This window comes from Ornithodoros turicata, chromosome 10, assembly GCF_037126465.1.
Source record: "Ornithodoros turicata isolate Travis chromosome 10, ASM3712646v1, whole genome shotgun sequence".
Lineage (NCBI taxonomy): Eukaryota > Metazoa > Arthropoda > Arachnida > Ixodida > Argasidae > Ornithodoros > Ornithodoros turicata.
Window position 1 is genome coordinate 12,245,786 of NC_088210.1, and position 26,282 is coordinate 12,272,067.

General features: G+C 46.0%; 1 protein-coding gene across 3 annotated transcripts in view; it reads left to right on the forward strand.

Annotated features, from left to right (window-relative positions):
- The window catches only part of LOC135370367 (nitric oxide synthase-like protein), a 346,321-nt gene that overhangs the window by 248,895 nt on the left and 71,144 nt on the right, over nucleotides 1-26,282 (forward strand). For all 3 annotated transcript variants that reach the window (XM_064604101.1, XM_064604102.1, XM_064604103.1), the window contains exons 2-3: nucleotides 9,534-9,630; nucleotides 25,201-25,343. In XM_064604101.1, the coding sequence (XP_064460171.1) occupies nucleotides 9,534-9,630; nucleotides 25,201-25,343 (240 nt within the window). The remainder of the gene's footprint in view (nucleotides 1-9,533; nucleotides 9,631-25,200; nucleotides 25,344-26,282) is intronic.

The window sequence follows — 26,282 nt, forward strand, 5'->3', positions numbered from 1 at the left end:
GTGTCACAAAAAGGCGTACGCCTCCCGTTTTCAACAAATCAGGGCAGATAACGATATCATTCGAGATGATGGTTGGTTAGGAGCGTGCTATGAGGTGAAGTTCATTTTTAAGAGTGTGCCGGGACAAAAAATGTGTAAACCGAAACCAACTAATTACTGCAACAAATGACCGGCTTCCGTGGCAGATTTTTCTCTAAACGTTGTCCACTGAAGGTCCCAAAGGGGCAGTGCCCGCTTTAATGCCGACGGAGAAGCTTTTAAGCTATGTTTTTTTTACTCGAAACTCGTTTGCATTCTTATTTAAATAATGAGCGCCTCCCACTCATTCAAACGGTGCGCAACCCTGTAGGTAGTATCGGAGAGATACTTGCAACAAAGAAAGTTATTCGATTGGTGCGCCTACTCGCGGATTATTTAGCACGGAGATTGAACTGAAACACCCTGTATAACTATAAGCCGAATGCGAAATAGGCGTCTGCAACTCATTACCAGCCGTTGAACACGGGGGGCATCGGATAAGGAACTTCTAAGTTCTCGTATTCAAATCGCGTCCGCAAATCCTTACTCGACAGCGTACTCCGTGTTTTAATCTTCTTACCGAGTAAATAAAAGATCCTGAAAGGAATGCTCCTGGCAGCGACAAACCCCTCGTGCGTTCATAGTGATTGTGTACCAGAGTTCCGACGGGGCGCTCGAACAACTGAGGGTTAAACCGTCAAGCCGTGTAGAAAGGGAAACCACGGAAAAAGGACACCGAAGATATACTTGGGGGGAGGGGGAAGCAACGGATGAACAGTGAATGAGTTTCCGCTACATAATATATTGTGTAATGAGCCATACAGTGCTTAAGTGATACCACTTATAAAGCACTACCCATGCTCCCAAAGCACAACTTCAACCACATAGCACGCCGTGTGCAACCATAGCCACACTCTTAAAAATGAACTTCACCACATAGCACGCTCCTAGCCAACCACCATCCCGAATGACAACGTTCTCGCCCCTGATTTGTTGAAAACGGGAGGAGGAGCCTATTTTGTGCCGTGCATAATGGGGACAAACTAGTCTCCTCCTCCCGTTTTCAACAAATCTTGGGCGAGAATGTTGTCATTCGGGGTGATGACCACTAGAATTTAAGAATTACACGCGTGTTAATGACATTGTTGGCTATGAATGATCCATCACATGAGCATTCCATGTATACGTATACGCCCTTAAAACAGAACTTCACCGCATAACACGCTCCAAGCCAAGCATAATCTCGAATGACATCGTTCTCTCCCCTGATTTGCTGGAAACGGTAGGCGTACGCCATTTTTCTGCCAATTATGAACTGCATAAGTGTCACAAAAAGGGCGTACGCCTCCCGTTTTCAACAAATCAGGGGAAAGAACGATGTCGTTCGTGATGATGGTTGACTAGGAACGTGCTATACGGTGAAGTTCATTTTTAAGAGTCTAGGTGCGAGCGCGAGCGCTCGTTTGTGTGTACACACGCGTAAAGCAGAACTTCACCGCATAACACGCTTCTAGTCATCCATCTTCCCAAATGTCATCGTTCTCTCCTCTAATTTTTTTTTAAAAACGGGAGGAGTACGCCTTTTTGTGACAGCTGTGAAATTGCGTTAATTGTCACAAAAAGGCGTGCTCCCCGCACTTTACACAAATCAGGAGTGATCATGGCAGCGAGGTTCGGTTTCAAGAGCGTATGGGGGTCAGACTTGGAATGATTTTGCTTGCTTCTGGCATCTGCTAGGAAACTGAAGATCAAACGGGCCTATAGGAATCTGGCGTCTATAACAATACAATACAAAGTAAAAAGCAACACCAAAGTCCAATTAACTGTGATTACACTGAGGGAAGGTAAAACGGGTAGGAACACTTTATTACGATTAATATGAACGAGGCTTTCGTGCAGAGCCTGCACTTCATCAGGTGCCTGAGGCCTTCATCGGGCCTAAGTACACATATATTTGAAAGTGTACTGCCACGATATTTCCATGTCTGTTTGTTCTATTCCTTCTTTCCCCAACCTACATCGACGACAGTTATAGGGGCACTTGTTAGTAGAGATGCAAATAAAACGGGGGATTCCACGATTCCACTGAGTCTATCACGCTCAGGTATCTGAGCGGCGTGTCCCAATTACAATAGAGTTTCAACGGACGGAGGCTTGTAATCCTCTGGCCTTCACCGCTGTGCACCGTATACAGGCAGCAATTGGCATGAGCCATGGGGAGATGGGTGAGGGGGGGGGGGAGGCGTCACGTACTCCAACTGTCTACTATGGGATTATCGCTCTGTCACTGGCTCTTCCAGCCATCCGACTGCAACCCCTCTTTTATGCAGCTCCCTTTTATCATTACGATGTTCCCCAGAATCTCATCAGTGTCGCTATATAGTCCTTGAGTGTTCTCCCAAGTCAGATTTCGAGCGATAGAGATTTAGTTCGAATGATGGAAGCTGAACAAAGTGTTTAATTGCCCTCAATCCACTACGACGCTATAGAGATGTCACTCTTGGATTATCTCTAAGACGTGGACGGATGCCGAGTCAAGGGCTGTCGCGTTGTCCGTTTTCTTCTTGACGTAAGAATATATATATTCCGCTGAGTAACTCTCGTCCGCGGATGAACGTTGTGCTTATGTCCCAAGTCTCGGCGAAGTGTTACTATAGAGTTTTAGGTCGCTGTACCCTATCGCCTTTGCGTGCGTAAGGGATAACGTGGTTGTTCTGCGCAATGCGCGAGGCTCTCTTTATGTTTTGCGCGTGCGCAGAACTACCGCCGTTATCCGTTACGTACGCAAAGGCTATAGCGTACGGTGCACTAAAACGCACTATTTTCAGCTCGGTAGATTTATCGAAGCATTCGAAAAAGCAGTGGTGGTAGCGGTGGTGATGGTGATGCGTTCGCCTGCCGAAGTTGGCCCCACCTTTCTTCAAAAAAGCTGTGGTGGCGGTGGTAGCGGTGAGGGTTCTAGCTTGCGTTGTTGGTCTCACTCGCGTGGGCAGCGTCATGACTGTATAGCGAGGATGAGATAAATGGGTATGATGTAGGATGACGAAATGGTGAAGGTCGACAGTAGTAGCTAGTCGACCACCCCAGGAATACCCACTAAGGAATTATTTAACAAGGAATAGCAAGCCGTCCTTTCTGGCTGACTTTTGCTGTCAAAATAAATAGATACCCCCCCTCCCCCTCCCCCCCCCCCCACCCCAAGACTACCATTCCGAATCATGATTCGGCCTCTTAATTTCTCTCGCCGGCCCTGGAACGTTATGCATAACGTTCCAGGGCCGGAGAGAGAAATTGCGGGCCCCGGGATCGAGTCCTGCCCGGGCGCCCTTCCTCACGTCTCCATAGCAGAGTTTAAGTATTTCTCGTCACAGTGTCAGGGTATGTATCAACTGCATGTATCGGCTTTGTCCCGGGTGTTAGCAACCGTCCTGCCTTGGGTCGGGCTGGCCCCGGGACTCCTTCCCTAGCTGACCCCTCCTCCCGCCGGCCCTGGTTCTCACTCGTAACTGATCAAAATAGGAGACGTTGTAAGCCTTTTGCCTTTAACCGTTCACAATCATGTCACTATTACAATATTTGCCAGGCTACATGCTGTTAATAGGCACCTTAGATAAAAATAAAGACTTGACTGATTGATTGGTTGATTGATACGTCAATGCAGGGGCATTTGGTTGTGTCGCACCGACTGGACGCCCCTGTGTTATACCCCTGTCAGACGGACTATAATTTAGAGTCGCTTTCAAGGAGTGACACTTACATTTAGTGTCATTCGTGTGCCGTCCCACGACATCTTTTAGTGACACTCGGCAAAAAGCGCACTAACGATTTAGTAGGTTCCCCAAGCTCACTTCACTTGTCTTCGGCTGACCTAGTGTGTAGCCTCGACGGCAGGCGTGGGATGGTACGGGTAAGAATAGTGGGAAAAAGCGAAGGGCCCCGACACCACAATATTTTCAAACAAGCATTTTCAACAGGGTGTTTATTTTATTTTAGTACAGTGTGACATTGTGCCGAAAAAAAAACAAAGAAAAAACAAACATGTAATTACTATCGATAACAGCCTGTGAGAACTTCGTGGTCTCGCCGGTCCGGCGGCGGCCATTTTTGTTGCGCCATCTTTTGTTTGGCCATGTTTCTTGTTGTTGTTTATTCTTATCTATCGTAATTACCAGCACCGCTTAAGTGACACTTACTTAAGCCGTGTAGCAAGCACGTAGTGAAAGTGACATTGGCTTCGTTGGAGTGCAAGTCACGAAAATGACACTAAATTAGCCCGTGTGACATGGGGTATTACCGCATTTTTCGGTGTATAACGCGCACCCCTAAAAACGGGCCGAATTGGAAAAAAGTTCGATGTATAACGCGCATCGCAATGTTGCACCGGTGCGCGTTATACATCGGAATTTTTTTAAAATTCGGCCCGTTTTTGGGGGTGCGCGTTATACACCTTAAAATGCGGTAATTTTTGTAGCAGCTGGTTCACTTGGTAACAGCTAACAACCCACGAATGCGGAACAGCGTGTCTTAACTTTGGGCGTAGAACTGCGAAGATGTCACGACCGGCGTGTCCGTATCATCAAATTGGAAATAATTGAAAACGCTCATCATTTCGAAACTATTCAGGCGCATCGCGACGAGTGAGGTGGCTCTGTATAGATAACAGATGAAAAGTTTCGTGCGATAATGCTGTGTAATTCTGCGGCTATGATGCGGGGGAGGGGGATGTGATGAGGGCAGGAAATTGAGACCGCGCATGTCGTCAGTCGCCCAACAATGGCGCACGTACTGTGTGTCGCAGCGAAACAAATGAGGTGTCAAATGATTCACGTTGACGAGCTCTAACCGTACGTGTACTATATAACGAACGAAAATTTCGCATGTTAAAGTTATACACGAAATAGTGTGCCGAAGTGTGAATTCTGAGACACTGTCATCCTCATCATATACAGGTAGATGGGTAGAAATCCAGCGAACCGGTAGAATGTAGGAAGGAAGTTGCCTCAGGACAGAAGCCGCCGATATTTCGAACAGAGACTGTTCTTCTTCTGGGCACCGTCGTCATCATTGGCATGGTATTTAAAGGGCTAGGTGTGACGTGTTTAAAGGTTCATGCGAATTGTGGGTCAACAGCCCGGAGGGAAGAAAGGTTCCGTACGGGCTTTTACGGCCGGAGTGAATGGCTGCTCTGTTAGAGTGTGGAGGGGATTATGTGAACGTAGTGATCTAGGCTACAGACCGGTTACAGAAAAATGGAAGGTTCACGAACACGTGGGCGAAACGGGACAACAGGCAAGAATTGGCAAGCATAGCGAAAGATAAGGAGGTTAGTGGTTACGTGGGGAAAATTCCAGAACCAGCAAAGTTTTTTTTAAAAATATTTGTAATGCAAAGTTGTGGCATGCAATAAAGAAAGTAGAAAGCAGTGGCCATGCAGAACATAACAGATGATAATGGAGGTAGAAGGGAAAAGCATATTTTATTTGTGAAGTGTTTCTAGGGTGCCTTGTGATTTGTTGATACCGGACGGGTGAAGAGCGTTGAACTTGTATATGAGATAAGACTCCCTATCACGTCTGTCACGTGTGGATCTAAACCCTTAAATACCATGCCAATGATGAGGACGGTGCCCAGAAGAAGAACAGTCTCTGTTCGAAATATCGGCGGCTTCTGTCCTGAGGCAACTCCCTTCCCTCATCATATACAGGGTGTTTCTTTTTAGCTGCAACAAATTTTCATTAAAAAAGGGGAGTTGCCTTAGGACGCTTTTACTTTTGCCATTGGATTAGTCGACGGGGCTGCTACTAGGAAACCGTATTTTTTTCTCAATGAAACGACTAATTAACCGATATATTTTAATCAACTTTATAATTACTGATTCTAGTGAGCGCGTTGCAATTGCGATATTAAAGCCTGGTCTCCACATGATGCGCTCGAACCACTAATGAAGCACAAAAATAATCACAGCACGCGCTACAGACCAAAGTATTTTACTTCCGTCGTCTGCTGTGAACAGCAAGCGATCGGCAAAGGAGCGACAGTGACGTCGATATATCCGCCCTCACTTAACGTCGATGATGATGATGATTGAAAAAAAAAAGGGGATTGTAACGAGCGATTGTAATGGGGATTGTAACGATTAGAGCCCTGTACCGGTAATCACTTAACGTCACAGAAAGACGTCAGACGCAATTCAGGCAAACCTTTTTCGCGGTATGTTTCCCGATCTTTGTTTCCTTGTTTTATTTCTTGCTTGCAAGGAGCTTTGTGCATCACCGCTACATATCAGCGTTTATCGTACCGGGGAGGGGTGAGAGCCGTGCACAGCAGAATGAAATGAGTGATACGGCGAGCGACTCCGAACACATGAAGGAAGAAAATAAAGCAAAAAAGAAATACAAAACAAAGATCTGAGACATATCGCGCGATAAGGGTTCCCTACATCGCGTATGGGTTTTTTCTGTGACGTCAAGTGAGGCTGGAGATGTCAACGTCGCTCACGGTATTTTGCCGACCACTTGCGGTTTACAGTAGGCGACAGCGGTCAAATACTTTGGTCCGTAGCGAGCGCTGTGACTACTTTCGTGCTTTGTGCTTTTGTGCGCAATGGCGATGTGCTCCCTAAAGTCAAAAATTAAAAGAGTTGATTAAAATATCTCTGTGAATTAGTCCCCTAACTGAGGAAAAAATACGGTTTCGTAGTAACAGTCCCGTCGAGTAATCCGATGACAAAAGTAAAAGCGTCCTAAGGCAGCTCCCATTTTTATTAAAATTGCTTTGCAGATAAAACGAAACGCCCTACATATATGTATATGAGATCACAAAAAGGTCGAAATCACAGAAAACGTGCCCCCCATGAAAAAGCGGACTCCGAAGAGTGTAAGAAGCTTATAGACGCAGAAAGAACGAAGCATGCGCTAACAACGACATTACGTCACCAAGGTCTTCTACTTCCTGCGTGACAGCTATATACACAAAACTGGTCAAGATGACTTCAGTAATCACGGATATCACGTGCGAAGGTCTACATCGAACCCCGACAGCCGTGATAACAAGGTGCTGCCATCGCAATCACCTTTTTTTACCAACATTGTCGGTAAAACTTCTTTTCACAGTATATCATTCTCCCTCTTTGAGGTACTTTGGATGTGCGCTAATGTCACTGAAACACGTACCCTGCTCTCTCCTCAAATGATGATTTTATCATTCTTTGCAGTGTAGTGTTATTACTGGTGTCACCACTGTGAAGTGGGGTAGGGTCCTGTGGCTACCACGGGGAAACATCCCATTTTATCATCACTTCTTCATTTATTGTTGTTGTTGTTGTTATTACGTCCCGTCCCGTCCCGTCTGCATTATGTTCAATCATTCCGTGCAATGCAATGTTACATGACCCAGAACGACAAAGCTTGAGGTCTGGGCACAACAACAGGACGCAACGTATACGTAACGCAACAACACTTTTTAAAAAAGGTGTGTTTTAACTCCTTTTTGGGAGTAACCATTGCCACATACAGGGTGTCCCAGAAAACGTGTCATTGAATTATAATAAAAAAAACTACGCCACCTAGAATCATGCGGTCAATGGCATTTGTTCTTATTAGGTTTTTGCCACCTTGTAAAGTTAATGTCATGTACCCCAAGTTTAATTATGCAAATATTTGCGAACTGAACTCAGAAATGTGCCAAGGGAAGGTAACTTTTTTACCCCACCAATATGAAGAGCGTGCCGAATTAACTCAAATTCATGATAATTGACAGTGATATTCACGAGCTATCCCATCGGAAAAAATAGCCGAATATCATGCTTTTCGGAGCACCGGCGCATAACGCGCGATGTCTTTCTGAGCGCAATCGCTCGCAGTCCGACGAAAGGAGGTTCCGAAGCCAGCCCACAGACTGATAGTCGAAAAAGTAACGGTTCCTAAAATTGGGAGGGGGAAAGCATTATCCCAGCGAAAGTCGGACGTGATAAGCCGTTCCTGTTTTACCTCTTTCTGCGATGTCGGGGAGGGCTGGGTTTCCAACCTCCTTTCGTCGGACTGGCAAAGATTGCGCTGAAAAATTCATCGTGCGCTATTCTGCGCGACTTCCGCAGAGCATGATGTTCGGCTATTTTTTCCGATGGGATAGCTCCTGAATATCCCTGTCAGTTAACATTAATTTGACTAAATTGGGAAATTTCCGACTTAAGCTGGCAAAAATTTACATAATTAAATTTACGTTACACGACATTCACGTCAGGAGGTGGCAAAAACCTAGTAAGAACAAATGCCGTTGACCACATGATTCTAGGTGGTGTAGTTTTTTTATTATAATTCAATGACACGTTTTCTGGGACACCCTGTATGTGGCAAGGGTGTACTTCCCCAAAAAGGAGTTACGGTACAGCCTTCTTTTGAAAGAGTGAATATGGAGTTTTAGGAAACCGTGAGCGCACTTCGATTCCTTTTTCGTAACGCTATCAGTCAATCAGCTATCAGCGTAGCAGTCGCTGATTGGCTGACAGCGATACCGGAAATGGAATCTGAGGGTGTGTCACGCGGTTTCCCCTTAACTCCTAATAAGGTATTTTAGAGGAACCAGGAATCGGGCGACTGGCTTATAATGTTTTAGGAAAATTATCGTTGAACTTCTACGTTTTCCTAAAACTCTCTAAGGCCTGTTTCACACGACGGTGTTTGTCGTCCGTTTGCTTCAAAGATAGAAGCTAAGGGCATTCGAGCCCCGTATACACTCTTAAAAATGAACTTCACCGCATAGCATGCTCTGCGCCAATCATAATCTCGAATGATATCGTTACCTGCCCTGATTCGTTGAAAACAGGAGACGTACGCCTTTTCTGTGACACTTATGCTGTTCGTAATTGTCACAAAAAAGGCGTACGCCTCCTGTTTTCAACAAATCAGGACAGATAACGATATCATTCGAGATTATGGTTGGCTATGAGCATGCTATGCGGTGAAGTACATTTTTAAGAGTGTAGGCTCCAATGGGTCCGTTTTGGCTCCGTCACACGGACGAGAAGAACGTTTTTGTGAAACAGACCTATTTAAGGAAGTTTTAGGAAAACGTAGAGGTTTCACGATAACGTTTCCGAACACATGATAAGCCAATCGTCTGATTCCCTTGCAGTGGCTGTCAGACGTTGCTGATATCTGATTGACTGACGAGCGATATGGAGTCGGAGGGCGTTTGCGATTTCCTAAAACTCCCTCGTGTTACAATTTTTGGCCTCGAAGTTGTATTCCTAGAGTGTACCACCACATTGTTGAAACGGTACAGCCTGGTGTTACTACGTGCTTTATTTTAATCCGCGCATACCGAGATTAGATTCGATACAGTATGGGAAAACAATGGGACGTTTGAAGACAATCCGCCCACTGCTCCTTTAAGCTCTTTCAGCGTGGCAGTTCAACCTGTCACGTGCTGTGCTTGCCTATATAGCAGGCGAGACTTGTGACAATTTATTGTGTTTCTGCTTCAAGCCTAATTTTCTGGCTCTTCTTATTTTCCAGGCATGAGACGGAGAATTCAACCAAGAGGCACCTCATGGTTCGGAACGTGGAATCGGGCAAGGTTCTCGTCGATACTCTGCACAGGAATGCACGAAATGTAAGCACAATTATCTCTCTCTCTCTCCCTCTAACCTTTTAAAGGAGGTAAGAACTCCTACACTCTTAAAAATGAACTTCACCTCATAGCACGCTCCTAGCCAACCATCATCTCGAGTGATATCGTTATCTGCCCTGATTTGTTGAAAACTGGAGGCGTACGCCTTTTCTGTGACAATTATGAACAGCATAAGTGTCACAAAAAGGCGTACGCCTCCCGTTTTCAACAAATCAGGGCAGATAACGATATCATTCGAGATGATGGTTGGCTAGGAGCGTGCTATGAGGTGAAGTTCATTTTTAAGAGTGTATCTGCATATGTTTATTTACGGGTGTAATAAGTGTAATATTGTTCTTCTACGCTTTGTAATTCTATTTACAATTTATTGTTCAATATTCCTCCTTCATAGAGTGTGCAGAGTTAATACAAAAATGCACTATTTTTTTTTCGGATACGCGCGAGTAGACGCAACGCCATCCAGATACCTCTATCCATTGTTGCGTACATCTGAAGAATTGTAGCACCCAATCAGACGCCAACGCGGAGGTACACATAACGTTCTGCTTTACACACTTAAAAATGTACTTCACCACATTGCACGCTATTAGCCAACCATCATCCCGAATGACAACGTTCTCGTCCCTTATTTGTTGAAAACGGGAGGCGGAGCCTATTTTGTAGCCATAATACAGTACATAATAGGCTCCGCCTCCCGTTATCAACAAATCAGGAGCGAGTACGTTGCCATTGGGGATGATGGTTGGCTAGCAGCGTGCTGTATGTGGTGAAGATACGAACCTATCAGATTCATCTATACAAAAGTTGTCACAGCCAACAAGTTAAATCGCCGTTCCGATCCGACACAGTCGGCGGGCTAGCTGGGTAGAGTTCACAGCCCCTTTAAAGTTTAAATAGAAATATGGCACTCGTCGAAACGGCAATAATGTGTGTTCCAGCCTCAGAACACTCACTTTCCTATCTTTTTATGTAATAAACATATCCCCCCCACACACACATTTTAATGTTTGTTTTTTGGCGTTATACCAACTGCGTTCGGTGGCACATGCAACATCAACAACACCTAATATGATATATGATGATGATGCCATCGGATGTCATGCCGGTACATACAAGCGACAACAACAATTAAATTATGAATGATGATGCCACGGGATGTTTCCGTGTTTATATGGCTCGCTGCAAGTCGGCATGACGCGCACGCGAAGTTCGCATGGCAACGGCTTTGTCTTCGTCCAGTCGTCCTGTGGCTGTTAGAAAAGTCGTAGGCGATCGAAAAGCCCAGTGTTTGCGTACGGGATGGCGCCAATGTCTCCAAGAATCTTGGTTGAATATATTGAGCGGGGTGATATCGGCGGCTTCTATTTGACACGCAAGCGTGTGTCGTTCCGTCATGTAGCGTTCTGTTATACTGAGGCTTATAACTTTTGAATTTCTTCGCTGACGTCACACCTCCAGAGGGCACTAGCTTCGGAAAGGCGAAATCGCCGCCATGATGTAGGTCCTTCGAAGTTTAGTTCTGGTTTTCGTTCGCTGACATTTGCCACTGGACCACACACACACACACACACATAAGAAAACGATGATGAGATGGCGCGCTGGGCGCTGGCCCAGTGCCATTTGTAGATAGTGAGAGATGATGATGGAGATGAGGGTTCAGGTGACCAAAGCAGGGTGGAGATGTCTGGTGATGACAGGAAGTCGATGACAGGAAGTGATGACAGGAATGTGCGCCCGGGGCCGACTTCTAAGGGAACTGTGCCGACATATGTCTGAAAGCGTCTGAGGAAAACCCAGGCATATGAACGCTATTGGACCATGGGCCCAGGACTTTGCTTATGAAAAGGGCGGTGGTGGTTGATTGCATGCATTCCGTGCTGCAAGATCTCGGGCTCCCGCTGGTAGTCAGGGCAGTCCACAAGTCGGTGGCGCAGGTGGTGGTGGTGCCATTGGACTATTAACGTTGAAAACATGGACATTACTTGGAATATGGTAGAAATGATATTCACACAGTACAATGACTTCGAAACACGAACTGGATGGCGAATGCGATGTGGATAAAGGCCTGGATGATCAAAACCTGTAGTCTTGAGGGCTGTTGCTGGAAGTTTTCAAAGCGCCATTTCGGCCCCAAGCGGTCACGGATCCAAGTGTAGGTATATTTTCATCAGCGGGTTCTGCGTGGTGGGATACAAAACCTGTAGGATACCCACAGAAAAAGCGGTGCATCTTGCCAAGTGCGAACAACTCGAGACCACGTATTTGGAAGTGCCGCTTCGTCTGTTAAACTCCCGCGTGTTGCATATATTGCGGCGCTGATGCTGCTGCTCGCTCGCGCCACCTGGTTCGCAGAAACAGCTCATACATTTTGGCGGCAAATGTACTAGCGACAGTGCTGCTTAGAGCCCTGCACGGGCCGACTTTTCCGGGCCCGACCCGGCCCGGGCGCATCGAAATATGGCTTGGCCCGACCCGGGCCCGGACCTTCATATTTTTATGCGGCCCGACCCGGCCTGGCCCGGTGACCGAGTGACTAGAGCCCGGCCCGGCCCGGAACCTAAGCAAATAGAGCCCGGCCCGGCCCGGCCCGGCGACCCGGCGAGTAGATCCCGGCATAGTATTTCCAGCCGCGACGTACGCATTTCTGGCGATTATCAAACAAATTTATCAGTAAATTCAGAAGACAAACATACGACTGATGGCGGTTTAACACCATAACCGCACCAGACCAAATTAAATCCAGAACGTACGCGAGCATGGGTGTTATCGTTACACTGTCAATATTTTGCGGAGGTAGAGGATGCTGTCGACAAACTCCTTCTCCCAGTCCATACCCCTCTCACCAAGCTTTGCCAAGTGATTGTGAAATACGTGAGGAGTGACGAGCAATGTAAAGTGGCTTTCAGAATGTTCTAGAGGGTTGAATCATATGCCTAATGCAGTATCCCTGGCTTGTCTTTGCAAAATATGCACAGGAATGACGCAAGCGCATGATGATATCAACTAATGCATCTCCATTGTGTGGAATTAGCTGCGTGGCCCGGCCGGGCCTGACTCTCGGAAACATAATTGTCGGCCCGGGCACGGCCCGGCCCGCGGTGGTGGCGTATTTTAACGGCCCGGGCCCGGCCCGGCCCGCGGTGCTAGCGTATTTTGTCGACCTGGGCTCGGCCCGGCCCGGAGCACACAGCCAATAACAAGCCCGGCTCGGCCCGCGGGCCGGCTCGGGCCCGGGCCGGGTCGGGGGCCCGGGCCCGTGCAGGGCTCTAGTGCTGCTTTCCTGCGGATGACGTCACGTGAATAAACCCTACACCGAGACAAAGGGGTATAGTATGTCTTCTACATCAAACGAACAAAACTGCAATTGGACATCACCGAGGGTGGCCAAAAACTCTGCCACCTGCTACGATTTTGTTAAGGGAAACGGGTCCGACACTCCGAGAACATCAGGGCCCTTTCGGGGCCCTCAGGGAATACGAAACGTGGAGACTAGAGTCACTAAATAAGCTACGCTTCAGGGTATCGACACTGAGGTCCCAGGGAGAGCAGGACGCCATCTTGTTTCCTCACCACACCGGTATCATCCCCATTTGAGAATCAAAGACGACTAACATAATGCTCCCTGTGGGATAGAGAAGCGTGTATGATTGTTGTGCAATAATCCATGTATTGTCCGCGAGAGCGCCCAGAACATGTCGAGGTGAGCTCAAGACCGTCAACTGCTGCTCGTAAACGAAAGGAACATTTCACCCGCGCACGATAGATGGCATCCTGCGCTAACGTGCGCTGTGCGCGTGCGCATGGGCAGCGTGGCGCGGAAACAAGATGGAGCATGCTCGCTCTTGGAACTCAGTGTCGATACTCTGAAGCGTAGCTTATTTAGTGACTCTAGCAAAGACCTCTCGGAGACTCTCGGAGACTATTGTCCTGAAAGGCAGGAGGTGCTCTGGTATTTGTGCCTCTGTATGTATAGTTATCAGTTGCAGCTTTGTGTTAGGCAAAAAAAAAAAAAGAAAAGAAAATTGTGAAGCGTGTTCACTATATTGCATACACGGAATAGGCGCAATAATTTCGCACGCACACACGAGGTGTTCTAAAAAACCTCATGTGAGTGTCATATCAAATTTGTTGATACTGATCTTCGTTTCGCGTAGATTCTTCGAAGTCGCATAGTCTGAGGAAGGGGCGGGGGGGGGGGGGTTATTGTTGGAAAAAAGAAAAAGAAAAAAAAAGAAAGGGGAAAAGGTCAGCCATGCATCACGCCGGCTTGCTATTCCCTAAACAAACGTAAGAAAAGAAAAGGAACAAGAAATATAAACAATAGGTGTCACACAGTCGCCGTGGAGAGCATCAGCCAGATATGCTGGGTGCGCCTGCTTTAAACGTGAAATATGACAATTATATGAAAGCAAGGAATCGGCGAAACAAACAAACAAACAAACAAAAAGAATCGAAAAGGAAACAAATCGCTCGTAAGGGGAGCCATCAACCACCGCGTTTTCGTTTTGTACATTTCGTTTTCTTGTCCCATACGCCTCATTGCCTCTTCGTTTTACATCTTCTTCTCAACCCTGCGTGTTTCTTTCTGCACGAAATAGCTAACATACGAGTCAAAGCAAGAGTATACGAATCAGCTTGAACCGCCTGCCGAGGTCATACTGCTTTTTGATGATTGTGAACAACACTGCGAACGACACGGATGTACGCAAAAAATTCGATTCTGTGCGCATCCCGAACTCTGGGTTGTCTGAGTACAAAGAACGGATTGTTGTTCGCAAAATGCGTGTACCTCTACTTCGTAAGAGAGAGAGAAAAAAAAAGATGATGCGTGATTCATCATTTCGTTCTATTTTTCGTTATCTCCTTTTTTCTCTTGTATAGAGTCGATTTATGCTTCGTGGCAGCTGCACACGACTTGGACAAAATTACATTTTCTCATGCTATGTACACAACTGACTTTTCAAGAGAGGTATTTTCGTTAGAGGCATCTTTTTCTTTAGTGATCTATAGTTCGGTGTGCCGCAGCGCAGATCTGCATATGAAGCGCTTCGTTCACTGAAACAGTTACTGTGATCTTGTGAAGGCTCGGTACGGTTCCCTTGGCGGAGCAAACGCGCCCTCATGGAGTACACGCCCGAACCATGTTTGAGAACTCCTTTAAAACAAAATTCTCTGGTTAACTTACTCTTACGACATAGTAGTTTGTTGGGTACCATAGCTACAAGTGCACCAGTTTCCCTTCACTGTTGGTTACTAAACCCCAAGCTACAAGATTACCTTAGACCATTGTCAGTAACATGCCCACTGATTGAATCTGGTACATACAGCTCCCCTGTAGCACAACCTGCTCAGTATAGGTTCGACGTTGTGCACGGTGCATATGGCTCACAACTCATTCAGTCATTTGATTACGATCGTGTAAGTACTACACTCTTAAAAATGAACTTCACCGCATAGCACGCTCCTAGCCAACCATCCTCTCGAATGATATCGTTATCTGCCCTGATTTGTTGAAAACGAGAGGCGTACGCCTTTTTGTGACAATTATGAACAGCATAAGTGTCACAAAAAAGGCGTACGCCTCCGGCTTTCGACCATTCAGGGCAGATAACGATACCATTCGAGTGCGGTGAAGTTCTGTTCTAAGATGTAGAGTCACTAGATAAGCTTCGCTTCAGAGTATCGACACTGAGGTCCAAGTGAGAGCAGGAGCGCCATCTTGTTTCCGCACCGCACCGCGGTACCATCTCCAGTTGACGATCAAGAACGGCTAACATAATGCTCCCTGTGGGAGAGAGAAGCGTGTATGATTGTTGTGCGATAATCCATGTATTGTCGACCTGAGCGTCTCCATGTAATCAGGGTGAGATCAAGGCCAGCTTTGATGACCGGCTTGCCAACGAAAGGAACATTTCACCCGCGTACGATAGATGGCGTCATTCGCTAAAGTGCTCTGAAGTGCGCGTGGGTAGGATGGTGTGGAAACAAGATGGCGCATGCTCGCTCTTGGAACTCAGTGTCGATACTTTGAAGCGTAGCTTATTTAGTGACACTAAGCGGTACCATCCCCAGTTGAGGATCAAAGCCAGCTGACATAATGCTTGCTGTGGGATTGAGAAGCGTGTATGATTGTTGTGCGATAACCCATGTATTGTCCGCCAGAGCGTCTTGAGGATGTCAAGGCGAGCTGAAAGGCCGTCAGTCTTGATGAGCTGCTTGCAACAGGAAGGAACATTTCACCCGCGCACGATAGATGGCATCGTGCGCTAAAGTGCGCGTGCGCGTGGCTACCGTGGCGCGGAAACAAGATGACGCATTCTCGCTTTTGGAACTCACTGCCGATACTCTGAAGCCAAGCTTATTTAGTCTTTCATGCCGTAACACGTTGGGGCGTTATATTCTGGCGTTCGTACGAAAGTGGTGCCGGCTACAAAACTGAACCGTTGGAATGCCAAGGGAACGACAGTTTTCTAATCAATGAACGCGCCACAGGAAACGCATATTCTCCTGAGTGACGTCGCCCACGGTATCTTGAGAGATACGCACCAGTTCACTCGAGTCTCTTCAGATAATAACTTTCTCGTTTACAATACGAATTCCAGCAATAATACGCGCTAGGAGTCGGAAGTGGCGTTTCTGTTGTCGATGCGCTAGACATCTCTCTAAAGACGTTGACTGTTGTCGTGGTCAAGGTATCTGTTCTACCTATTTCACTCACGACACATGGACCGTGTGACAACCGAACACGTTTGTCATATACATATATGGACGAAATCAATGTGTATGCATTGATTTAGGGGGAAAAGAATGGAACAAAAGTTCCTGGGGCGACAATGCAAAGAGGGGGGAGGGGGCTGCACCTATTCGCTCGTTCGATCCTACCTTCGACAAACAGAACTTCACTACATAATACACACAATGCCAGACGCTAGACATTCGCAATTATATGGCTTTATTACTTTATTTACTGATGAGAGAGGCGTTCGCTACTTTTGTAACGCTTTGCGTATAGGTAATCAAGGGTTACAGGAAAGGGGCGTTGCCCGAAGATCCTTTTGACACAAGTTGCACATCTTTATTCGTCGCATTGCATTTTAGGAACATAACTCTGACGCACAATATTAATACCCCGTTCGCACTGCACCACGCTGTCTGGATCGGCATTCGATATTGGTCATGGCCACCCGGTTCGACATTGAGGATCCAGGTTTTCAAGTGACTCTACCCGGCAGGTTGAGGGATAAAGGAAGCCACTGCACCTGCGCAAGGCCTTCCTAAAGTGTGTAATCCCGTTCACGGACTGGGGGCCAAATGTCCGCTGCGTTTGTCTAGGTTGCGGAGGCACACTCTCTCCGCACGCCCTTACGAAAAAATATTTGCCCACACTCTTAAAAATGAACTTCACCGCATAGCACGCTCCTAGCCAACCATAATCTCGAATGATATCGTTATCTACCCTGATTTGTTGAAAACGGGAGGCGTACGCCTTTTTGTGACACTTATGCTGTTCATAATTGTCACAAAAAAGGCGTACGCCTCCCGTACACGTAAAATTCGCACGGTTAAACCTACAATGTCTGAACACGTTGCGGAAATTGAGCCCTGGACCCGCATTCCAGAAGATGCGAGTTCGAGTCCTGCAGCTGGCTAACCTTTTCAGTGACTTCATTCTTCTGGACTTCATTCTTCCTGCAATGTCTGATACGTATTCAGGCGGAATTGTCCCGGAAATCATTAATAATTGTTAACGCACAATACGCTACACGACTACTTAAAGTGCAGGGCCCCACGCTGCATAAAGCTTCCCCCTGGCAAATGCTCCAAGCCAGCAGATATATCCCTACTCTGCAGAGTTGCGGGTACAAAAAGCGTGAAAATCCGTACCGACAATATAGATGTGAGAAAGAACGTGTGTACATCGTTTTTCACTTTGTTCGGTGTCGAGAGGTAGTCGCTACCCTTGGCCAGTATTTCATTTCCGCCAACTCCGAAGCTTTGAAGTTTCCCCGATCGAATGAAGTAGGAAAGTTGTAAGGTATAAGAAAGGAGGGCACAACTAGTCGAGGGGCCACGTGGCTATAATTCGTTTTGCGTCCGTGAGATACGGTAGCGTTGACTCATCAGTTATCACTGATTGTCTTGCAATAAACTTGGGAATAAAAAAAGAAAGCAGAGTATGTAAGTCCCCTTTTGCGTCTTGGATCATGAGGACCAAAAACAAGCAAAGTGCCTAATGTAAAAAACGCGAGACTAGGGAACACGAAGGGAGAGACACAAACACGAAATCTCAAACATTGTTTTTACATTAAGCAAATTGCGCTCCTGCGAAAGCTGCTTTCACCGTGCACGGTAAAAAGAACTTCACCGAATAACAGCCTCAAGCAGGGATGAAGTAGCTATACTCAACAGAATGAAGTCATCACGAGTAAAGTTACGAAAAATTAAACAACATAACGAAGATGAAAGCAAACTTGAAGCTCGAAAGTTACTTTGGAGATATAACGGGTTACTTTCAAGTTACTCGCTACGTAACACGCACTTTTTAGTTCTTGGTCTTCGCGCCGTGGCGCTGGCTCTTAATCTGGTAACCTTTAGTAAAGGGTAAAAAATCGCAATATTTTACCGTCTATTTCAGATGTTACCAAGTAACTTTTGAGCAGTACCTTTTATAACGGTTACTAGGACACCTGTACATAGAGGTTCCGGTCTCCTATCCGCCACACAGACGTAAAGGTTACAATTTGGTCAGTCATGGCTGCCTCTTAGACGCCTGCCTCATCACAGACGCTAAACAATCAAATATGTTGGAAATCAGCACTACATGCAGAGCTTCACATATGCACAACAAATGAAAGGAAGAAATAATCACAATTGGGGGAAAATATTTATTCTTTAATTTACAAACCTGGCACTGCAGCAGAGACGAGCATGAGGACGTCACAATACAGACACTTGCGCTGCCTGGTGGAGAGGGTCTGCAATCCCAAGTGGTTTATGAAACAATTTCCACTTTAAACCACTTGCATACAAAGTGGTTCAAAGTGGAAATTGTTTCATAAACCACTAGGGATTGCGGACCGTCTCGTTTCACCTGTCAGTTCATTCAGTTTCATTCAGTTTCAACGAGAGACTCCTTACTCTCCTCATATTGTTGCACCTGCCTCTCAGTATACGCCGTAAACGTTCATAACCCTCTGCGACACCTGACAATGACACGTCAGTGACAGCACTATGGTAATCCAGAGGTACATGAAGAAGTAAAACACAAGGATGACAACGGATTAAGCAAAGAAGGGACGTAACCGAACAACGCCGAATGCGCTGAACCGCATTGAACTTGAACAGTCCCTGCGATCAGTGTGGCTAGACTGCTAGAATGCCCAGCGAAAACGAAACTATGGAAATTTTGTAGTGAACATTCAGTACAATGACCAGGATAAAGTTCAATTAGTCTAATATTGTGCTTCCTTCACAATTCTTAACACGATCTGCAATTCAAGCACAAGCAGACACGCATATATGTGAGTGCGCGCTGATCCGAAACTTTCGTGTTGAATGTGTGGTTAGAACGAGAACACATTAACTTTTGAGTTGTACCTTTTATAGAGGTTACTTTGCAAAGGAAGAAGAAAAGCGAAAGAATAAAAAGCAGGCATCGATTTCGTTTACAAGTTACGGCGCACCTATAAAGGGTACATTTATAAGTTACGACGACTGGATTTTGGGTTATACTCTGGAGTAACTTCTCTTGCTCCTACAATGTCAGGTTACAAGTCGTTTTTAGCCTCTAAATAGAAGTATCGGACGTGTAACCTCTACGACATTCCAAAATCTACGTCTATGTAGAGGTTACACGCCGTTAAATGTTACAATAAAAGGTTAAGAGTGATATATAACGGGGTTCAGGAGCTCACTTCCCCCAAAAGAAAAACAAAAAACAAATCGAACATTTGGTGGTGTATTTGGGAGAAGGATAAAAGAGTGTGGAAGTCATTCTATTGAAGCTTTACATGGGGGAGGGGGTTCTTGGTTTTCATTCTTGTACGACTTTGCGCACCTTGCGCGGAGAACTTTGGACGACAGACGAAAACAGCGGAAGTGGACACACACACAGACACACGCGGGCACACACAGGCGGACACACACGCGCGCTTAATTCAAACAAAATGTCATAAAGCATACAAGGTGATCATCAGATGGGTGATTCATTAATTAAACCGCATGTTAATGTTCTTCAAGAAATTCAGTTCTGCGCTCCATGCTACAGTTCACCCTTGACTATCATGACGGTTAAAGCGCCGGGGACCTCCGCGAAACTCTAGACTCTCGAATAGCATGAAACCGATTTTGAAATCATCGATTGGACAGCCAGTTGTGCACGCGCCAATTTCCTCAGGCGGACTATGTCACGACTATTGGATGGGGGGTGGGGGTATCGTGCGTCCTGGTCCGACTTCACTGGCAATTGTGACGACATTTCTCTTAAAGCGTTCTTAGGAAAACCCAATGAAAATACTCAGTCGGCGCCCAGATTCGAATCCGCGTCACTGGTCACGCCCCGGCCCGTTACGTCGACGTGACGCAACGGTTAAGAGTCCGCCAATCCCGGCCCGGCTTTCGGCGGCCGTAGCATAAAAAGTACGAACCATTCAACAGATGAATTCCATTCATTTTGTGTTCTCGCCGAGCTAACGGTATCCTTTATTCCGGGAAGAGGAATTTTTGTACTTTAGAACAAGTTTAGTTGCCTAGACGGGTGCAGTTGCTTAGTTAATTTTCCTGCAGGTAACTGGGGGTAGTTAGATTGCTGCATAGGCACGACTACTTCCTGTTCAGAAAAGTTATACGGGTTACACGCACACTGACATAAGGTGAAGAAAATATAGTTGTAACGAAAGTCATAGAGGGGCTATTTTCCTTTGTCCTGTCCTGAACATTTCTGTCGTGTGGAGGATACATTTCCCGAAATTCTCGAAATTTGCCGAATCTACGGGTACGCAAATGCTACGCCTCTTAATCCGCTTCTGAGGTGCCGCCGGCATTTATTTCGTGGCAAAAAGAAGCTACTTTGTTCTCCGTCGACCCCTCTACGGTAGAGCTTTCGATCTTGGGATCCCCCCTTAAGGCGACCGTAATACGTTGTCTGTGTCCCGCATGGGATATTCTTCGCCAGTAATGCCTTGTTCGCCGATAGAGATACAGGGCCTCGTTTGCAACAACTTTCGTCTGAAATTCCCAGGACGAAAGCTGACGTGGAGAAAGCACCTTTAAACCCCGCGGAATATGCCGGGTCGTCTCACCTGCACCTCTTCAGTGGTAGAAGTAGTGAAATAAACAGAAAAGGAAGCCAAAAAAAGGAAAAGGCGCAACAGGAAAAGGAAGCAGAAATAAATAGAAGAAGGCCGAAAGAGAAGCAAGTAGAAAGAGAAGAATAAGAGAAAGAAAATTAGAAGAAAAAGAAGAAGGGAAGATAAGAGAACGCAGAAGAAAACAGAAGGAAGAAGAAATCGAAGGACCAAAAAGAAAAGAAAATGAAAAATAAGAAAAAGAAAACGGTTTATTTTCAATGGTGACGATTGGGCCTTCTTCGTCACGACGGGCGATGATACCCCGTTGCTCGCGATAATTTCGTCACAATACGCATGGTCAGGAGCGTTATACAGTGTCGAGAAAGACGAGCAGTCCTTGCTTTTTTGCGCAGGGCGTAGGAGAGGTGCATTTGATGCATTTGTCGTGGGATTTGACCATGGACCGAGGAATTTCATCATTGTGAGAGAGCGAGAGCCCAGCTGATTTAGTGACCTTGTGAGTGCACTCCTGCTGAACGGTTGGGTTGAGGAGATCAGTCGGAGGCCTCTCAGCGTCGTCACCCATCTTGAGATAGATAGGAAAAGCGATAGCGCGTAATTTGCAATTTTGTTCGCTTATAAATCACGAAGAACGCAACTGATGGCAGTCGTTCCTTTTGTGCTGATGTAAAAGTGACGAAAATTGTTGACAGTAGCGCTCTGTGTGTGCCGTCCGTATTGCGACCTTGTTCAGGTTTTAGCGCTTTTTAGGGGTTCCCTACATACTCGATAGATGGCGACAATATGGCGGCGGCTGCGCTTTGCCGCGCTCCAATCGTGTTTCGCTGGACAGCCGCTACGATATGACGCGAGTGTGAAAAAGGTCTACGCCTCAGCATATCGCCAAGTCAGACATTCTTTTTTCTTCAGTACAATGTGTACATTATGTAGTGAAGCATGCATATCAAAGCGCCACAACTGCTTTCACCCATTGAAGAACAACGGTCCGGACACACACCAAAGTTGATTGATTGATTGATTGATTGATTGATTGGTAATTCGGGACAGACGACTCCAGTACACATAAATAAAAGAGAAAGTAGGGGCCAACTAATGAATAAGTTCAGTTAATGAGACAATAGCTCAAAAATGCGAAGACCAAAGTACAGCAATGGACCTCAACAAAAGTTAGAAAAAGCTCTCGCACGCTTCGTCATAACTCTCAGAGTAGTCGCGACATATACGAGAACTGATCAAAACGTATCCAGACTCGATTTGTGTTTTAGAACATAGAACAGTTATAGGTTTGAGACCTATATTCACCATCGAAACATTTTTAAAGACTTCTTTGAAAATGGCAAAGAGCTGCCTTCTCACGTTCGTTCGGTGCCCGGAGCGTTCTGAAACCTTCTCCTTTCAAATGCATTTTTGATTTCTCCTAAAGAGCAAAATGTTACGGACGGAAGCTGCCCCCAGTGGCAGAAAAATGGTAAACAAATCAAAGTTCAGTTTAAAGGCAAAATATTTCAGGATGTCCCGAGGATACAAGCGGATGTGATGAGGCAAATCTTATCTATTTCCGGTCAGGTCTGGGGAGGCTTCGGAAAGGGACTGTATTCGATGGTATTTATAGTTTCTAAATATAACATTTAAGTCAAGTTTGGGTACTCTCTGCTCAGACCACGTGTTTTATGTATATTCTCATCCGACGATTTCTCGTTGAATTTTTGCAGCTTGTTTCCTGGCTGTCGAAACGCCGCTGCGAACATCTTCCTTTTGATCTGCTTTGAACAGCCTTTTGCTCTGCTTCGCAATGAACCTACCGATTCCGTACAAAGCTTATTATAATTTTATCATATATCAGACAGCCTTTTGTCCTATTTTTTAGATTGCATGCCCACGTGGCGTGCTTGCTCAAAATGGCCTATTATTACCTCATTATGCTACCGAAACCGGATGTGCACGTGTGGTTGTTCGTTCATCTTTATTTGAAAACTACGAGGATTGTGGAAATATCAAATTGGATTGAAAAATAAAAGCAAGGAAAGATTAACGAAGTTTTGTATATGACATCATCTTTAAAGGAGCAATGAACTCCTCCAAGCTAGCCCGCCGACTGTGTCGGCTCCCAACGGGGAGTTTAACTTGTTGGCTGTGACATGTGAAATGATTGGACGAATCATTTGGGGGGAACCAATGGGATGCCGCTCCGCCTTCTTGACAAGGAGAGGAGAAAGAGCGAAAGCGTGAATTGCGGTTTCTTTCGCTCGTAAATCACGAACGATTCAACAAACTGCTGACGTTCCTTTTGAATTGGTTCCTCTCGAGAAACTCGCGAACCGGATTTTTTTCCCCTGATAAAGTGTACCGTTTTCTATAAGCACGTCCGCTTGAAATCAGCTCCGGACCTCCCCTCCGTGTCCCTCCTTCTCTCGTGTGAAGTCCTCCACTCGCTTCTTTCGAACTACACGCGTGTTCCTTGTGCCTCCTCTTACTATGGTTCGCACATGGCTCGCACACTGTAAAGTTTTTCACACCTTTAAAGGTGTGCGCTATGCACATTCAACCTGGTTGCGTAACATTTCATCTCCAGGATGATATTTAACAAAATTCGGAAAGCATTACTAAAGATCAAGTGTCAGTGCAAATCTTGCTTTCATTATGTCTTGGATATCGTAGGTACGAGCTAATGCATATATGCATCGCTTTCGATAATCGAGCACGCGCAAGTGTCTACAATACTGTTGAACAATGTTGAGATGTTGCAAGACTGAATTTTTGGAGGACAAACAACACTCGAGTAAAGAAAATTTGTGCGAAACCGTGCTCCATTATGATGTTACCAAATTACACGTAAAAAGGTGTGCGCCATGCATGCTATTACACCTTTAAAGGTGTGAAAAGATTTAGAGTGCACAAAGGAGTGTCGGGCAATCACATAGACCCCTTCAGTGAGCGGTGACGTCGTCGGTGATGTAATCGGGCACAGCCGTCGTAGGATCAAGTTTCTCCGCTTGCCACCTCCGCCAAAGTGTATCAGCTATGTATAACATCAGTACTTGGTTTCAATTATCTCGTGTTCAGGAACATCTCTTGCGTCAAAGAAAGACGAGAAAAACTCGTATCACGCTCTTGTTATGTTACAGCAGAACAAAACTCAGATATTGAAACTAAAGTCGACGGTTCCAGATTGCTCCTTTCAAAAGCACACAGTCGTACGATTTCTTTGGAATGGTGCAGTTAATTGTGCAGCAATTCTCAGAAAGGAAAATCCACTACCTAACATCTTCCGTTGGGTTTCTTGAACCACACCGGTCACCTCAGCACAAGCGCCACTGATATTTCGAGCACCTTTTGGCATGTTCAGCTTCCGATTAAGAAAAACACTGAAGGTCTCCTCCCTCCAGAATTTTTTTTTTTTCGTTTTTGGCTACGGCGTGTCGTACAACAATGGAAGAACATGCGCTCTTATTCAAGAATGATGGTCGTAGCTGACCTGGCGATCGGGAGTATAGTTCTTGATTTGCGCACCCTTACAAACCCATCCCCTTCTTCAGAGAGCACAGAAGCGTCGTCATTCCATGTTGTGGACAGTATACTTCGCAGATAGCGCCGCGCCGTGTCCGTAACAGTAGGAAATGTGACCACTGTGCTGCTTGCCAATGCGATACTACGTCACATAATACGTCACGCCAAGAGATCTAGCTGGACCTCCCTCCTAGGTGATACCGCACCGCTCGTGGTTTGTTTCTTTTGTAAATTTGTACTGCGCAGTGACAGGACTACGAAAATATTTATATATATATATATTTAGATCTACAGCAAAATTGCAGGTTCCTCCTGATTGAGTCGTTGAGGAAGAAAGAACGCTTTCCAGCAATAAAATGTCGCTTCCTTCAGTTCCGTGCTCCTTGAACATGTCCATTTCCAATGCTTATGCCCCTGTCACACTGGCAATCTTTATTAATCGTTGAAACCAATGGTAATTGAACATGCTCCTAACGCCACCGAGCGTGCAACGTGTTAGCTTCTCAAAGAGCACAGATCCAATGCCGCCTAAGAGGTTGCTAAGTTTCGCGCGTGGTGGCGCTACGCGCATGTTCAATGACTGTCAGTTTCAATGACCATTGGATCCTGACCATGTGGCAAGGGTATTATTCTTCTACTATAGGTTAAGCGACACCGATTGGATTTATTTCTCATTTGCATACTTTAGCGCGTAGTCATGTGGTTGCCTATACACGTGTTTCTGTTTCGATTCCAGCCTCTACCTTGTTCGAACACCATCTGTCAAGGCTCTTTGATGGGAGGTCCCATACGGAGGCATTGCCGAGAACCCAGACCGAAGGAGGAGGTGCTACAACATGCCAAGGAGTTCCTCGATCAATATTACACAAGTATCAAAAGGTAAGGCGAAGAAAGGTGATTTATCCGACCCCATCCCTTTCCCGCTTTTGTTCGGATTTAGGGGCGACGTTAACAGGTTATGGCGGTGATGGAACTCCTTCCAGTAGAACTAAAGGCAGAAGGCAGATATCTTTTATGTTCCCGCTTTGTGAAAAATGGGAGGCGTATACGCGTTTTTCTGACATACGCACCGCTCTAACGAGGCCTGGACGTAACGTTAGATCGTTAGACGTGGACGCGATTAAGCTATTAACCTATTAAGCGGTTAAGCTACCGGTGCTTAATCGAGTGCACCTCGAACGGGCTAACGAGGGGAGGGGTTTTTCGTTAAGATGGGCACGTGGAACACTACGCAGGAGGTATGATGCGCCGTTCAAACATCGCGCGAAGGGCACCGTGCACGTGTGGTATCATGTGTCCTCCTTGAGGAGTGCCCAGCCCCTCGTTAGAATTAAGGCCCGATTAAGCCCAATTAGCTCGGACGCGCGCGTCTGCGTCTAACGATCTAACGAGGGGCGGGGCAGTCGTCTAGGAGGACACGTGATACCGAACGTGCACGGTACCTTTCGCACGATGCGTGAAGGACGCACCATACGTCACGCGCACTGTGTCACGTGCCCATCTTAACGAATACCCCGCCCCTCGTTAGCTCGTTAGACGAGCACTCGATTAAGAGAGCATACTATAGATCTTCCTCCCAATGTATCTCCTATGGAACATATATCATGCTTTTTCTCGGTAACCACCTCGCAGACTTTAATGCGGGTGGTTTCATTGTAAAGAGAAAGACGAGATGAATTACATAACGCAGCAACAATCCTGAAACATGTCGTATGTATTTTAGGGCGACGTCACGAATGTGAAAAAAAAAATGCACATTTTTTCCCGTCCCCTCTTTGAACAGGTTTGTATTAAATTTCTATAGCCGTTGTGAAAATA